A 15,685-nucleotide genomic window follows, 5' to 3' on the forward strand; every position below is an offset into this window, starting at 1 on the left:
GTCATAGAGAACATAATACATTATCCAAATATTTCACTAAATTAAAATCTAAAACACCAAAACACAAAAGAAGTAATAGTATGTATCAAGTGCCTTGTACTAATTTTGACGCTGTCTACCTAGGGCAAGCATCTCAGTATTTAGAAATAGACTAAGAAGTCATCAATGCGATAAAAAAATAGAACCGCATTAACGAACCATGAAATATCAGAAAAATCATGAATTCAATTATAAAGATTCAAAAATTTTTGAAACGGAGTCTAATACACAAAAAAGAGAATTTTTAGAAATGGTTCACATTCATAAGAACGAAAAAGCTATAAATGATAAAAAAGATCTAAATAATTGAAGTAAAATTTATAGCTCTATTTTGTAAATTCTAATAAATTTAATATATTTGATATTATGTTGAAACTAAGGAAAAATTAATTTTTCTTATTGGAACAAAGTTCTAAGTTGATTTTATCCTTATTTTGATATTCATGATGTAGGTGATCTGTAGATCAATATAAATAAGCAAACTGTCAGTGTTAATATCATATTTTGATAAAGACTTAAAGAAAAGTCGAATCGTTAAAATTTATCTTGCTTTTAAAAACTATCAAAAAAAACTAATTTTGAAACAGAAGAGACCTAAAATCAAGAACATTTAAATGCATTAATATATCAAAAGGTCATTTCTTACACCTTTTATAAAAATGTTAATTCATGTGTTAAATTTTGTCTTTCAAATCCTTTTTAAATCACTCAGCCACAGCAACGCGTAGGCGGGTCTGCTAGTAACTATTATAGTTATTCTTTCTAATTCATTCTAGTAGTATAACCTCCAACTCTTATTAAATCGATATTCTATGCATGCAGTAACTTCTGTGTTATTCTGTAAGCATAAATTTTGCTGTTACATCTAATATAGACAATTTTGACTATCTATTAAATATTCGCTTGATCAAATCGAGAAGGAAAATTTGAAATTACCACGTAGTGACAATTCATACTCTCGATTGTATCAGTCGCAAAATGAATTCATGTATAGAAAATGATCCATCTCAGACATTCTCTGACATTTCGTTTAATCTACGTTTATAACTAAAATACCCCAGTGTAATAAATTACCATTCCCACCAAGTGAATTTAATTAATATCTCAGTCTAGCTTTCTTTTTTCTTGGTTTTCGTTTTGATTTTCCATCGAGAATATTCCATCAGTTTGACATTATCCTCGGGAAATATTTTCAGCGTTCGTATTTTCAAGTACGAAGCGTGGCAACTCGAAAAATAGCAACATTGCTTCACTTCGTCTGCGTCTGCCTGCCTCTCTTCCAGTTTTATTCCTATAGCATGATTTAGTTGTGTGCTTAAACTCTGTGACTCTATTGTTATTCAATTTTTAGTGATGACAAAAAGATCTTGGAAATGTAAGACAGCGTGCGACAAAACCGCACGCGTTTGAATGGTCGAAGTAGTTCGTAGAGACGGTAAATCAGTAGAGAACGATACACGCGAAAAAGTTTCTGTTACCGTTCGTACAGTTGTGAATATCAACTATTTCCGGACGCTGTTCATATCTGACCGATACCTAACCATTCCTGCAGCAGCTAATGGCACGTGTTTTCATTGTACAACCCAATGCCAAGAAGACTGAAGGTAATTTGCATCACAACAACGCACCTCTACATTCCTTATTGATTGTGCCATAGTTTTTGGTATTCCAAGATAAAAATTAAACCTCAAAATTAGTTATCATGGTAACACAAAGTTAAAGAAGCTGTAACAGTGGTTCTAAATTCGGATGATTACCAAGGATGCTTTGAATAGGAACTACATTGGAGTCGACGGTATTTGATGTCTTCCATATTTGGAAACTATTTAATTTATCATGGTACTCAAAGATAGAATAGGTGTATAGTGAAACAGTTTACAAATTATAATTTTGGTGATTTTTATATTGAATTTGTTTTTTACTTCAATTTTAGACCTTTATAAATTCACACCAAAGAAATGAAATAAACGATATTGATTAATCATCTAATGTAACGAAAAACTAATGTGGAATCATACAGTATATTAAATTAGAAGAGGTTTATTCCAAACCTCAAGTGATCTTTTGAAGTTTACGATCACACGACATCTTTTTAATGAGAAAGTCAGTGGAGCAGATTGTTAGTAATTTGCAAATATTGAACTAACGTCTTATTCGAAAGTTTCAGCCGATTTCAAATATTTTCGAATTAACTTCCAAAGTCAAACTTTCACTTTGTAATTACCATTCAAAGTTATTTGTCACGTCATCAAACTTGTTTCGCATTCCTTGAGATTTGTTCGTGCAGGAAATTGGAAATAAATGATTATCTCGCCAAATTTACTACCAAGTTCAAATAATTACATACATCTGAGTATGGTAAATTAATTGTCGATTAATTGGAAAAGATAGACAATACATCACTGTCAAATGAATGTCACAAAACAACCTAAAATCTTTGAAAGAATAAATCAAATCGAACATCGAAATTGAATACATTAAGTTGTATGGATTACTTAAAAATATAACCATTGCACTTGGCGACAAACTTTTTCTTGCAAAAGCCTTCGGTTGTAAACGAGTTGAGTCCTGCGGTCCAATTTTAATGCGGGTTACTGTTAGGGTCGTATATTAATTGAGTCCCAAAGCCTCAAAGACCCAAAAAATGTGGTACTAAATACTTCTTTTAACTAATCATACTTCACAGAATTATCGATATCTGAATATTGAATTCTGGTAAACCATTTTCTTACCTGAATGTTAAGTAAAAATAAATAAATTGGTTGAAATTTTATGACCAAAAGCATAACCTAACCTAACCTAATCTAACCGGATTAAAATTTTTGTACTTAGCCTGTAGATGAGAAAATGTTGAACCCGAAAACAACTAGTATTAATCTTTACGAATCCAGTTGACCACAGAACACAACTAGTTTGCATCGAAGCCTTCATATCAACAACAAAATTGAATGACCATGACAAAAACAAGATACTTCGATTCAACTTTTTTCTATATGATTCTTCCACCCTAATTACTCACTATATTGTAATAGGTGATAATGTTTAATTGTATACAACACCCGATACTATAAGTTAGTGAACAAAGTTACCTGTAAACTAAAATTGGTATATAATAAAATTATTTAAAACAAATTTCAATCAAAAAGATATTAACCTCACTCAAAATTCACTAAGAAATCAACATTTTTGGCATAGCTGATAAAGTAGGTTAGAAACTGAAAACACTCGTAATTCAGAAACCTGTATTCCATTCAAAAGGTAACAAACACATTGACCTCGTAGTTGATAGTTGAACTCGGTTCTTGAAGTAAGTTTATTGTCACTTTGGTGTGATTTGTTTTTTATTGCCCATGGTTGCTACAAGCCAACAGTCATTACAACGGATTACTCTTTTAGTAGAGTTGGCTCAAACTTAAAAATCTCGAAATTGTAATGTAATTATGTACGAATTGAGATAATTACTATTTTTTATAGGTACCAAACATCGATGAATTTAAAACATATTGATGAGATGGAAATTAGCAATAAAAATATGGATATTTTTCTAAAAACTCAATAAAAGGTGTAGGGTAACAAAAAAATATTGAAAAGTAATAAGTTTCATACCACAAAAATATATTTATCTATTGCTGAATATTTTTATAAAATAGAATGAACTTACCCGAACTATCTGCAGATTGTCTTCTATTTGAAAAATGGTAATAGCATGAACCAGTGATCACAAAACATAAAGCAATAATGGATATTATTCTAAAAAATTGAAATTGCATCATATTTTGAATCAAATAAGTCACTTAAGGCAGCGGTTCCGCGGAACCCAGGGTTTCCCTGAGAAGCTCCCATGGGCTCCGCGAAAATTCAATGTATCGATGTTTTTTTCTAGTCTAACTAGACTTGTGAATCGCTTCACCTTTGATATATGTAGGTATGATGGTAATTCTATAAATGAACGTATTATTATTTAGTTTCAATTATCTTATTTTAAAATGTATTCTAAAATTCCGTTTAGGTACCGTAGTGTAAATTCGAGTTCGTGACAGGTAGCATGGTCTGGCATGGCCACAGTACATTAAAGTTAGGCAGAATCTCATTTCTTGTTTTGCCATTGATACAATAATTGTTATGCATATCATACTTTTTCTACTGTTCAAATTATATGTAGATAGAAAACTCGACTTTCGACTGAGTTGGTAATCTAAAACTGATATTTCTGGTTTTGACAAAGTTGAATTAAATCATTCTTACAGTAAACATTTAGTGCAACTTACTAGAACCTAAAAGCCCTAGTATGGTTAATTTACTCCTAATTTGACCTAGGGTTCCGCCCAACAAAAATAATTCGGTTACCGCTGATCTAAGGTTTATATTTAATAATTATAACAAAAAAAGTTTAGTTCGTAACTGTTTCGACTATTGAATTTTCTTTCTAATTTATGAGAATAAATAAAATATCATACAGGGGACTCATCACATATCATACATATTCCGTATCTTGATTTTGATATAACAATGAAAACCCTCACTTTTCAGAATAGGTCATACACATATGCACATTCAAATGAAGTGAGTGTTTTGAAGATAATAAACAAAGGAAAACAACTCGGAAATTTTATAAAATAGAACTTATAAGGTTCATAAAAAATAAATAGAGAGGAACTAAAATTTTATTGTGATCGCAAAATTAAAAACTGAAAGAGCTGGTGAGCTGGCTATCATTTTTCCTCTCAAATTTTGTTACTGGATAAATAGAAAACCTTCAGTAAAATATCCGGAAAAAAGATGTACATTTTTCCGATTGTAAAAGAAAAAGATTCTCCTCCAACCCTTTTCTGTAACTTCAGATGAAGAAATCAGTTTTATTTGTTTTCATTTAATGGGGATTTAATAGAGTGGTTGATTATCTGGGAATCTCTGTTCAGATATATTAATCTTGGGAAAGAGAGGAATAAGAAGAATAACATAAGTAATTTTTTCTCCATACCTCGGACGAAAGTACGTACTTTCGTCTTTAGTAGCTAAAGCTCTAAGGCTAAAGGTTAACATTTACTCCCAATAAAAAAATATATCCGCGCATTACCCTGCATGAACCAAATATTGAATTTTCGGCCCTGCGCGTCATAATTCCCGAGGCAAAAGTAAATGTTTAACTTCTATCCCTGCAAAAAAGTACATAGCTTCGATCGAGGTATGAAGAAAAATCGTGTGCACTACACGGGACGAAAGTTTAAATCTTGGTCGTGTGCGTTTTGATTTCCGAGGCTTAGCCTATTTTCAGTTGTCTAATATGTGTTACATATAATAGTTTCAAATTAAGCTCGAATTTTATAATGAAAAATTGTTGTAATGGAAAATTTAATGCTAGACGAGTTTTCCAAGTTTATATCCAAATGCTAGCAGTATATACATAAATTACTTCATACGTTTATAGACGCTTATCTTAGAATCATAGAATTAATTATTCACTTTCATATTTAGAAAACTTTAAGATTTATTTAAAAACTCACATAAATATTAGATCGCCGTAGTCCAGTCGAGAGCTTTGAGCTTGAACTTGACAACTAAGTTGATCAATTTCTACAGTTACCCTGAAACCAACTTGTTCATTTAAGTTTTCAATAACTTCCTGTAGAGTTTCCTGCAAATCCGAATTGGTGCAACTGGAAGGCATACAAAAAGCAAACCGTAATATATTTCGAGGGTTCTTTACAGGATCTTCCATAGAATTCTGGAAATTGAATAAATACAAATGATTAAGAATAGAGAAATATGCTTTTTCTACTGTCAAAAATTGACCAATTTTTATTTGAAATTTTTCAAAATTAACATCAAAAATTGAACTCAGTACTATCCTTAAACTTTTCTTTTATGTTGCATTTCTAGTATAAGCAGTACTTCGAAATGCATCGTCAAGGAAGAAAAATTGATGATGGGGTATTATTTTCGAATTTTTAATCATCCTTATTTCACTCAAGAGGACTTAAAAATGTTATACAATTTTCTTCGTTCCACGAAACACACAGTATTAACAAGAACATAGAAAGACACACAACATCAAAATAAGAAATAAACAAAAAGAACACATAAAAAATGACAGGAAACACAGGAAAACTATTCAATGCGATATAAACATCTTGTCTAGGAAACAATGTAAAACCTAAGGATATATGAGTAGAAATTTTGAAAATGGTGGTTATACACATACAATATATGGTTCAAAATCATGGACAACGACCGAAAAACACGGGAAAAAAGGTTCAAACTATAGATATGAGATTTCTTCGAAAAATTGATAATATCACTCGATTAGACTACATCAAAAATGAAGCATACGCGCAAATATTAAATACAAAACCTGCAGAACTAAAATGATTGCGAGATGTGGAAAGAATGAGTGAGGAAACTATTACAAGAAGAATATTGGAAGCCTGAAAAGTAAGAGCGAGAAATAGAGGAAGACCTAGGCAGATCTGGATGGACGAAATTAACAAAGTGACTGAGAAACAGAAGAAAGAAACTACATAAGGTACTACCATAAACAATAGACCGAAGGAAATTGATAGAATTTTGAGAAAAAGATTCTCGTAAAGGATGAGGATTAAATAAGTAGAGTAGGTTTCAGGAAAACAGGAGTTGGGTGATAAAATAATGCCCAATTGAGAATTTACGACATAATTCAGAACTCAAGAAGACAGGCGATTAAATCTTCATTAAAATGTTAATCGTAGTTTCAAAGGACACAAATTTGCGGTTTCTGAGCCATTTTCTCACAATTCATCCAAATGGCTATTAGGAGCGGACAATGAGAGTGTACCTTTTCCGAAACCTTCACCACCAACCTTCCTATCATCAATTCCAACATACTTCACGCTACTCATGGCATCACAAATTAATCAATCCTACTAGTGAGTTAACGATACTTTCTCATCACTTTTCGTATGTAGGCAACGATATTGATTCTTTTTGAAGTTTATTTTTAACGCCACTTAAGAACCAAATTGTATAATAGTATTTCGTTCTTATCGGCCCCTCATACATTTATATACATAAATTAGCTGTGAGTCACTATGAAGCAATAACTGATAATACTTACAATAATTTTCATCCATATTGAACTGTTCGTAAAATCACTAAGAGAACTTGTTCCATTGGACGTATATTCTTCGAGAAAGTATTTTGAAGGCTCTATAGTGAATTTCGCCAAGCAGTACTTTCCAGTAAAATTATAATTCTCGTATGAAACCTCTGTTCTAATGCATTCATCAAAATTACCAAAATCGTAATTTGATCCCTCAAGTATACCATTTGGAAATTTCGTTGTAGAATCAAACACTGTGAATTAGGAATAAAAAAAGTGTTAGAAAACAATTTTTTTGATAAGTCTTTTATATTTATTATTTATCTATCAAAAATCTACATTCCTAATATCAAACAGTCCACGCTTCATCGAACTATCCAACTAGGTACTTGGGATATTCAAAGAATGCTGCAGCCAAATAAACTGGATGAAATAGAAAAGGAAATTGGAGAATACAACGTCAGGATATTGAGACGACTGGAAAGGAGACGGTCATTTTGTAACATTGAAAGGAAACACCGTTCACTCTTCTGAACACGGTGAACAGAACTTTGGTGGTGTCGCTTTTGTCGTCCCGACACGGTTCATCAATTTCATGGATTGCGAGTTGAATAACATCAATAAAACCAGATACAAAATCGGTTAAACTGGACATTTTACAGGTGTATGCCCTAACAACGACACCAAGTGAATAAATAACTGATGGCTTTCACAACAAGCTACAATATGTAATGATTTATCACAAGAAATTATTATCATTGCATAAATCATCACTCCAAATACAATGAACATCTTGTGCATGTTGTTATTGATGCGAACAATTCTTTTCATCTTTCTTAAACTTATTGAAAGAATCCTATGAATTATAAGTTTTCGTTTTTGGTAAGAAACTTTTCATGCTTGAATATTCATATGGCTAAAATAATTGTAACAATTCCTTATGAAATTTGCGTGATCAATCAATAAACTATTAGATGAAATAAAATTGAAATTAGACAACTGTTGTTCAAAAGAAGGTATTTTCAGAGAAAAAAAAAAGATTTGCGTTGACACCTGTCAGTCATCGTAGACTCATTGATCGATGGGATATCAGTTACCTCTGAGGAAACCGTGGATAATTCAATTATAACCAAGAACGACGGGAATTGATCGAATAAAAAATTAAATATCATCTGATATAAAATAAATAATATTATGAGTTAAATACTACAACACATAAATATTATTTATCTGAACTAGTCCTAGAAAAGAACAATTCGATTTTCGACTAATCTTTCAGCTCGTTAATACAGCTCAACAACTCAACGTATGTATCATCACACACTCAGTGTGTGATGATACATAGTTCAAGAATTTGAAATACACATTTTGCGGTCTTCACGTGTGATTATTATTCTCTTTTTCGGAAATAGTTGATGTGGCACCCAAAGATTAACGTTTTTCACGTAAAAATAATCATGTAAACTTTACTGTCTTGAATCCAGATCCAAGAGTTGTCTTAATCTTCAATCTTCTTCTTCAAAGTTCATCTTCAATCTCCATTGACCACATGCCTCACTTTTTCAACGTTTCCAACAGCTACTAAACTAGAGGGCCTACCAGTACGTACCTCATCGCAAAGGGATATCCATTCTCCTTCAAATTGTGTGTTTTTTCGTGCTTGGATTTGTCTTTTGCCTCAAAATAGGCTCAGTTTTAGCAATTGCTTCTTTGTTCGAGCTGAATTTCTTACCGGTTAGCATTTTTTGGAATCAGCGAATAGTCAGTAGTCTCTGGGAGCCAGATCTGGAGTATAATGAGGATGAGGAAAAAATTCGAAGTGTAATTTGTGCAATTCAACTATCGTTGCCATCGACTTGTGATTCAGTGCATTGTCTTGGTGAAATAGTTGTTTTTTCTTCGACATATGAGGCCGTTTTTCCTTGATTTTTGCATTTAAACGATCCCAACAACTTTATGTATTTGCTATTGACTGTACCTTCCTTATGGAGAGACTATCGATGAACAATATTCCATACGCATCCCGAAATACTGAAGCCATAACCTTCCCAGCTGACTGTTATGCATTTGGATGCTTTGGACGTGGTTCAGCGGCTGGAGTTCACTTTGATGATGATCGTTTTGATTACTGTGAGTAAACGTGTCATCCCCTTTGAAAAAAGCTTTCTCATGGTCAAATGTTCATGCATATTTGTAAAAACACTCCCTTCTGATATCGTTATGGCCGTTGGGTTATTTTTGAACAATAAGCGAATAGACAATGAAAAACGTTAAGTGATCAAATTAACACGCAATTTAAAGATAACGCTATCCGAGAATGACTGATTGACAAGACAGCCAGACTCTAGACGGCAGCAATTTCAGAGAGATAGATTTAGAATGCATTTTGCTGAAAGATAAACTTGGTCATGGACTTTTATCTCTGAGAACAAAGCAATAGTTCAAATTAATCTTATTAAGGTCCTATGAGAATAGAAGCTATTGAGAAACTGGCAGATCGCAGACCTCTTGTCTGATGTCTTCAAACATACTCAGTGGTTACTTATTTAATTTGCAGATCCTCTGTCAAATTGATTACACATGCTTCAAGATGCTCTCAATTAGTTTAATCGCTTGTTTAAATAAACAAGTTCCATTTATTTTTAAGTACCGTCCTTAATTAACTCTTTTCCACTGCTAAATGTCTCGTAGAACTTGTAAACAGTATCCAATTTCACAGTATCATTATCTTTGATAGATTTCAACATTTTCCTATCTTGCCTCAATATATCAAGCTATAAGACGTGATTTCCCTAAATTATTTTACTTAGTATGTGAGACCAAAGGGATAAAGTTATCATATAACATTAAATCTTGGACTTACTAATTTCATTTTAAATAATAAAACAGTTTTATTATGAAATACATAGACTTACTTTCTGCTGCCCATCTTGTATATTTTCTCAGATTTTCGGCGTATAATATACTTTGATTTCTACAAATTTCTGAATTAGAACGTAATGTAGGAATATAATTTTGAATAGCATCTTCTATAATTTCTGGATTTGACACATCCACTATAACATTGGCCTCGACTTGATAAAAAATAGAAATTATGTAATAAATTGTTAAAAAACTAAGCTCCTCCATCTTAAAATCCACAAGGTGTGTGAACAAAACTTATTTACGAATGAAAGTTAATAGTCTCGCTTCGTAAATTCAATTATCTTTCTGTTTAACTTATTCCGTTAATTAAATGAATAAAAAATAAAGACAATCATACAGAGACGATATTAAGAAAACTATTATTTATGATAAGAATTGAACACTGCTCTAGTGGGAAGAATAGTGATAGAAACAATAGGTGTCATAACGGCTGAAGGCTATATTTTCCATCTCGATTTATTCAATTTTAACAATAAACATTTGAATAAACCATCAAATAGAATATACGAAATATTAAAACACACACCAATACAATTCCAACGTATCTTTTCCAGTGATGAACCCATGAAAACGGGTCCTTTATTTTCTCAAACATAATTTTTCCTTTTTCAAGTCAGTCATTGAAAATTATCTCACGCGTATCCAAAAAACCGACGCCATGACCTTGCCTGCAGATGGAACGGTCTTTGCCTTGTTTGGAACCGATTCTCCCTTTCAGTCCATTGTTCTTTTGTTTCGGGTGTGAAGTGATGAACCCATATTTCATCCATGGTTGTTATGAAACGGTGTAAAAATTCGGTTTTATTTCTGTAAAACATTGCCAAACACTCGATGGAAACATCAGCATTCGCAGGTCGTACGACCTCGTTTAAACTCTGCTATCCAACATTTTACTGTTGATGACGAAGGAGCAGTCTCACCCAGAGTACAATCTAGCTGAGCTCTTTTATTCGTTGGGCTAACGCCTTTCAAATAAAAGTATTGAATTACATAACGATGACCAATGTTTTCCATGTTTACAAATTCACTGAAAAAGTTCACTATTGATGACTATCAAACAACGTGGCGTCTTCAAATTTGAATCATATGCTGTTTGGATCGTGCATTTTCTAGTGGTATTTTTCAAGCAACTACCGCCATCTATGGGTTAGGTCATATACTTCCGTGATCATCCTCGTATGTTCCAACCACGCTAATTTTTAGATTTGACTTATTTAACTTAATATCAAAAAAGTTCAATCCAAAAATTCAGGTATTTCAGGTTTCCAAGAAATTTGTAAGGATGGAAATAAGTGGCGCAAGAGTTTATGGAAAAGTGGAACTTCCATAACTGTTTAGTAAGTGCTTATCACAGACATGTATCCATAACAAAACCCAGTCAACTCTTACTTCCATAATAATAACTATAAAGGAGCTTTTAATATTGTGCCTATAGTTATTTTTAATGATCATGTTAAGAAAATACAGTCTGAAATGAAAGATATCTACTAGTATACATCCTCCCAAACTGTATTCTCTAAATAACTAGAAAACCCCAGAGGCAATGAGCCTTACATAACTAAAATTAGGAAGTTCTATCTATGGTGTTTGTATTTTCATGTAAGCTTAGCACTTGTTTGTACCTTGTGTTCATAAAGTAGCGCAACTGGTTAATATTTCGATTTCTATTTGTATTCCAAAATAATTATAAAAGCTTATCAAATAATTCAAGGCATCCACATAAATCTATTAGAAGTATCTATATAGGGTACACTCATACACCAAAATAACCTATTAACATATTATCGATACTAGTAGTTGTTGTGAAAAAATTCAACCCTAATACATTGAACCTCCCAATAAACGGTGGTAATTTGAATGCGGCATTGGTCATTAGAAAATGATTCCCAAAATTTTGAGCGATCATACTTCGATTTCTCAAAGCCAGCTTTCCATTATCTCTTGGATAATTGAGTAGGAGGGAGACTTTAAATCGGTTTTTTCCCAAATCAATTTCAATATTACTCGTATCATTCCAAACGTCAATATATTAAGATGAACAAAATTTCTTAGATTTGTACAAGGTGCGATTGCTCTGTCATTTTAAGTATGATCATTGGGTTATTATATTCATTATATGTAGTATTAATAAAATATGTTTTTTCAAGTCATGACTAATCATTTTAAATATAAGGAAGAAAGTCTTTCGACCGACGAGTTCACAATCAGATTCATATAAACAACGAAACCTCCAAACTCTCAAAGCCTCCAATATGATTCATTAAGAAAGCATCATGTTATCAGAAAATGTTAGACCTTTGAACAAGCATTAAAACGAGCTTTAGCTGTAAGCTAAAATACCAGTAAAAAGCCTCTAGCTCTGCTGTAGATACAATATAATATAATACATATACTTTTCCTGAAGTATATGTAGAAATATATAATATATGAAGAAAATTGCAGAACAAATTTTAAGTTCGTGAACACTTTATTGAATTCAATCTGTTGCGTTGCTCCCCAATGTCCTCATGCTCAGTGGTGCAATGAAGATGAAGAAACATGAATTAAATCACAGAATGATTCACGAATTCAAAGATTCCTGTAGTATTTAGTAAGTATCCATCTTTTGATATATTGGCTTCTTAATATCGTATTAAAATAATTTTAATTATATTTTTTTAATTTGAATTTGTATTTATTTTTTTTATTTTGAAGATCCATTATTTCTAAATTCATAAGGGAAGTTAAAATCCGAAATATTGAAAAACTATTTCTTACTTTAAACTCGAAAATTATGTCATCATACTACAACTCTACGACTTCCGCTAAATTTATGATCATTTTTCAATAAATAAAACGTCGCAAAATTTTTTTTAAGTTCTTATTATTTGGCATAAAATTTCCTACAAATTTCATACCTACAATATTTTGTAAGATCAAAAGTGAGAGAGTGTGAAAAACTCAAATTTCGCGTGCCCTCATTTGTACTTTGTACGTACGTTGGATCTCAGTTTTTACCAGATTCTATTAGACAATTCAGTAAATTATTCGTAGTCGACACATTCTCAATTATTTTGTGATAAAATGTGAGATTACTTTCTTTCCTAGACCAATATAGAGGTGAAGCAAGATGAGATTGAGGCTGAAAGCCATCGAAAATTATATCTTCACAGAATAATACATAGTGATAATATATTTATGACAATTGATTTAACACGTTGGGCCCCAACCAAAATTGATAAACTTTCCACAGGGCCCAAAAATGTGTTTGTGTTTATATGCTCAATAATATGGGTTGTGGATCCAACAAAAAATAAAGGAAATGTTCTTTGTGTGCGGTTCATAGCCCCCTCTGGGCCCGAGGTAAAGTTTAGTGCAAAAACTTCCTCCAGAGCCCAGAGAAATTCTTGAAAAGAAAACATCATTTTTGCACTTTTTATTTGAAATAAAGTTTTTCTATATATTTTTTTGCAAGAACTACTTGCCGAATTTTATTCTTTGAACGATGATTTATACTTATGTGCAGTCTACAAAAATCTACGATATGCTTTGAAAAATATTATATAAGATCAAGGTAGGTAATGTGAAGGTAGCATAAATCAAAAATTCTAATAAAATATCATTCGAATTATATTGAAGAAACCAAAAAAAATATGAAAACAATGGAGTTGAAGATCAAAAAAAAATTCAAATGGACCAAGTGTAGTATAATGTTCCAAGGATCTAGGACGGTCTAATCAAACTGTGAAAAACATTTAAATACTGTCCCTTGAACCGTGGAGTGGATTTGGAATAAAATACATCGTTGGGTCCAAAGGAGAGTTCAGTTGCGGGCCTATGAACCGCATCGGATCTCAACGTGTCAACTCAAATAATAGGAATCTTCCAATTTATTAACTATATGACATTCATACCTACATATGAATGATACGTCTAAAATTTGGTAAAATTCGCCTATAATACTATATGATATTACTCTGACCCTATACGAGGTCTGGCTATAAAATAACGAGAATGGTTAGGTTAGGCTTTATTATAAAAATTATTCTACATTTAAATACTCCTATTCCCTCGCTACACACCTTTCCATATGTTTTTTCCATTGGTAAGTGCCTTTAGGAGTACTGCCGAGCTTTACCGCTTCTATCGACTCAAATTGGGTCCCTTTCAAAGCAGATTTTATCTTCGGAAACAAAAAAAGTCGCACGGTGCCAAATCTGGTGAGTATAGCGAGTGTTAGAGCACTGGAGTGCGCTACTGGTCAAATTCTGCTTCACAGATATCACGTTATGGGCAGGTGCGTTGTCCTGGTGCAAAATCGGGTCGTTTTTTACGAATTAGTTCTTGCAGTGTTGACAAAACTGATAAATAGTAAGTCTGGTTGACAGTCTGACCCTCTGGAACCCATTCAATCGTCACGATACTGTTAATTTCGAAAAAAACGATAAACATTGAATAATGGTTCGCTCTTTCGGCCCTCAATATAGTGCTTATACCAGTCAAAAACACTTGCACGAGATAGAGAATTGTCCCCATAGGCCTCTCGCAACAATTTATAGCACTCAGTCGGAGTTTTTTTCAATTTAACGAGGAATTTTGAGTTTGATTCGTTGTTTTTCATCACACATGGTTTTCGGCGCGAGAAAAAAAGACGTTCGTTTCAAACCGCTACTGCACAAATACTATAATAGTGACAGAAACGTGTTTTGGAACGTGCATAGACAAGATATATAGATGCCCAACGCACTATTCGTTTTTTACCCCACCCGTCTAAAGCGCCCTCGTATATAATCGTATTTTCATCAGAATAATGATTCAATATTCTAAATGAAACAATTTTCCGACTTGGTATAAAAAATGACATGCTTCCATAAACGAAGAAATTGATTCGTCATTATTGATTACAATTTAATAATTGCAGGACAATTTAATAATTAGTTTATAATTTATTCCTGATGATTAAATAATGTTGTAACTGAAATATATAATTTGCAAAATAATCGGTTCTAATGCCTACACTGAACGTAGCGACCACATACTTTTCCTTATTTTTACAATCAAGGTCTCTGGATATAATTGAAGGTCCTCTCAAAATAAAATTGATTCTCATCCAACAGTGAATTTACACTAGGGCTAGTTGGGGCAAATGTCCAGGGCGGAAAAATTTTGGGAGTGAAAAAAAATTAATTTTTAGTCTTATCAAGATTGCTCTATATAATTAATAAATTCATAATTTTCTGTTTAATTGATAATTCAAGAAATTCAATTCATTCATTATTTGCGAATTATAATTTTGGTGGTTCTAATTATCAATCAAAATCAATTTATTTCCTTGGAGATTTGAAATAATAATCGATTTTTCTATTTTCTAGAATGAAAGAAGTTTATTTGGTATTTTTTTTTTTGAAAAATTGAATTAATTTCGAAATTATTTTTTCCATTTTTCAAATCATAAACTTTAATCAATCAAAGAATCTTAAAAAAATATTATAATCTGTCGATTACGTCGTATGTATTACAAAAACGTAAATAGGTTCTTTTGATGAAGTTTGTTATTTTAATTTTGAAAAATAGAGTATATGAACTATAAGTAAAATTCCAGTAATGGAATGGATTTTTTCCGGTGCCAATGAACGGCATTAAGTTCAAATCTAGCCCTACAAATAA

The 15,685-nt window shown here is 32.0% G+C and overlaps 1 protein-coding gene across 1 annotated transcript in view; it reads right to left on the reverse strand.

Annotated features, from left to right (window-relative positions):
• Window positions 1-10,320, reverse strand: part of LOC130901857 (nose resistant to fluoxetine protein 6-like) — a 28,035-nt gene extending 17,715 nt beyond the window's left edge. Inside the window, exons 1-4 of the mRNA XM_057813491.1 lie at window positions 10,030-10,320; window positions 7,130-7,368; window positions 5,544-5,764; window positions 3,701-3,789 (exon numbers count right to left, since the gene is read on the reverse strand). Of these exons, the coding sequence (XP_057669474.1) occupies window positions 3,701-3,789; window positions 5,544-5,764; window positions 7,130-7,368; window positions 10,030-10,243 (763 nt within the window). The 5' untranslated portion in view covers window positions 10,244-10,320. The remainder of the gene's footprint in view (window positions 1-3,700; window positions 3,790-5,543; window positions 5,765-7,129; window positions 7,369-10,029) is intronic.
• Between the last annotated feature and the right edge of the window lie 5,365 nt (window positions 10,321-15,685).

Source organism: Diorhabda carinulata, chromosome X, assembly GCF_026250575.1.
Source record: "Diorhabda carinulata isolate Delta chromosome X, icDioCari1.1, whole genome shotgun sequence".
Classification (NCBI taxonomy): domain Eukaryota; kingdom Metazoa; phylum Arthropoda; class Insecta; order Coleoptera; family Chrysomelidae; genus Diorhabda; species Diorhabda carinulata.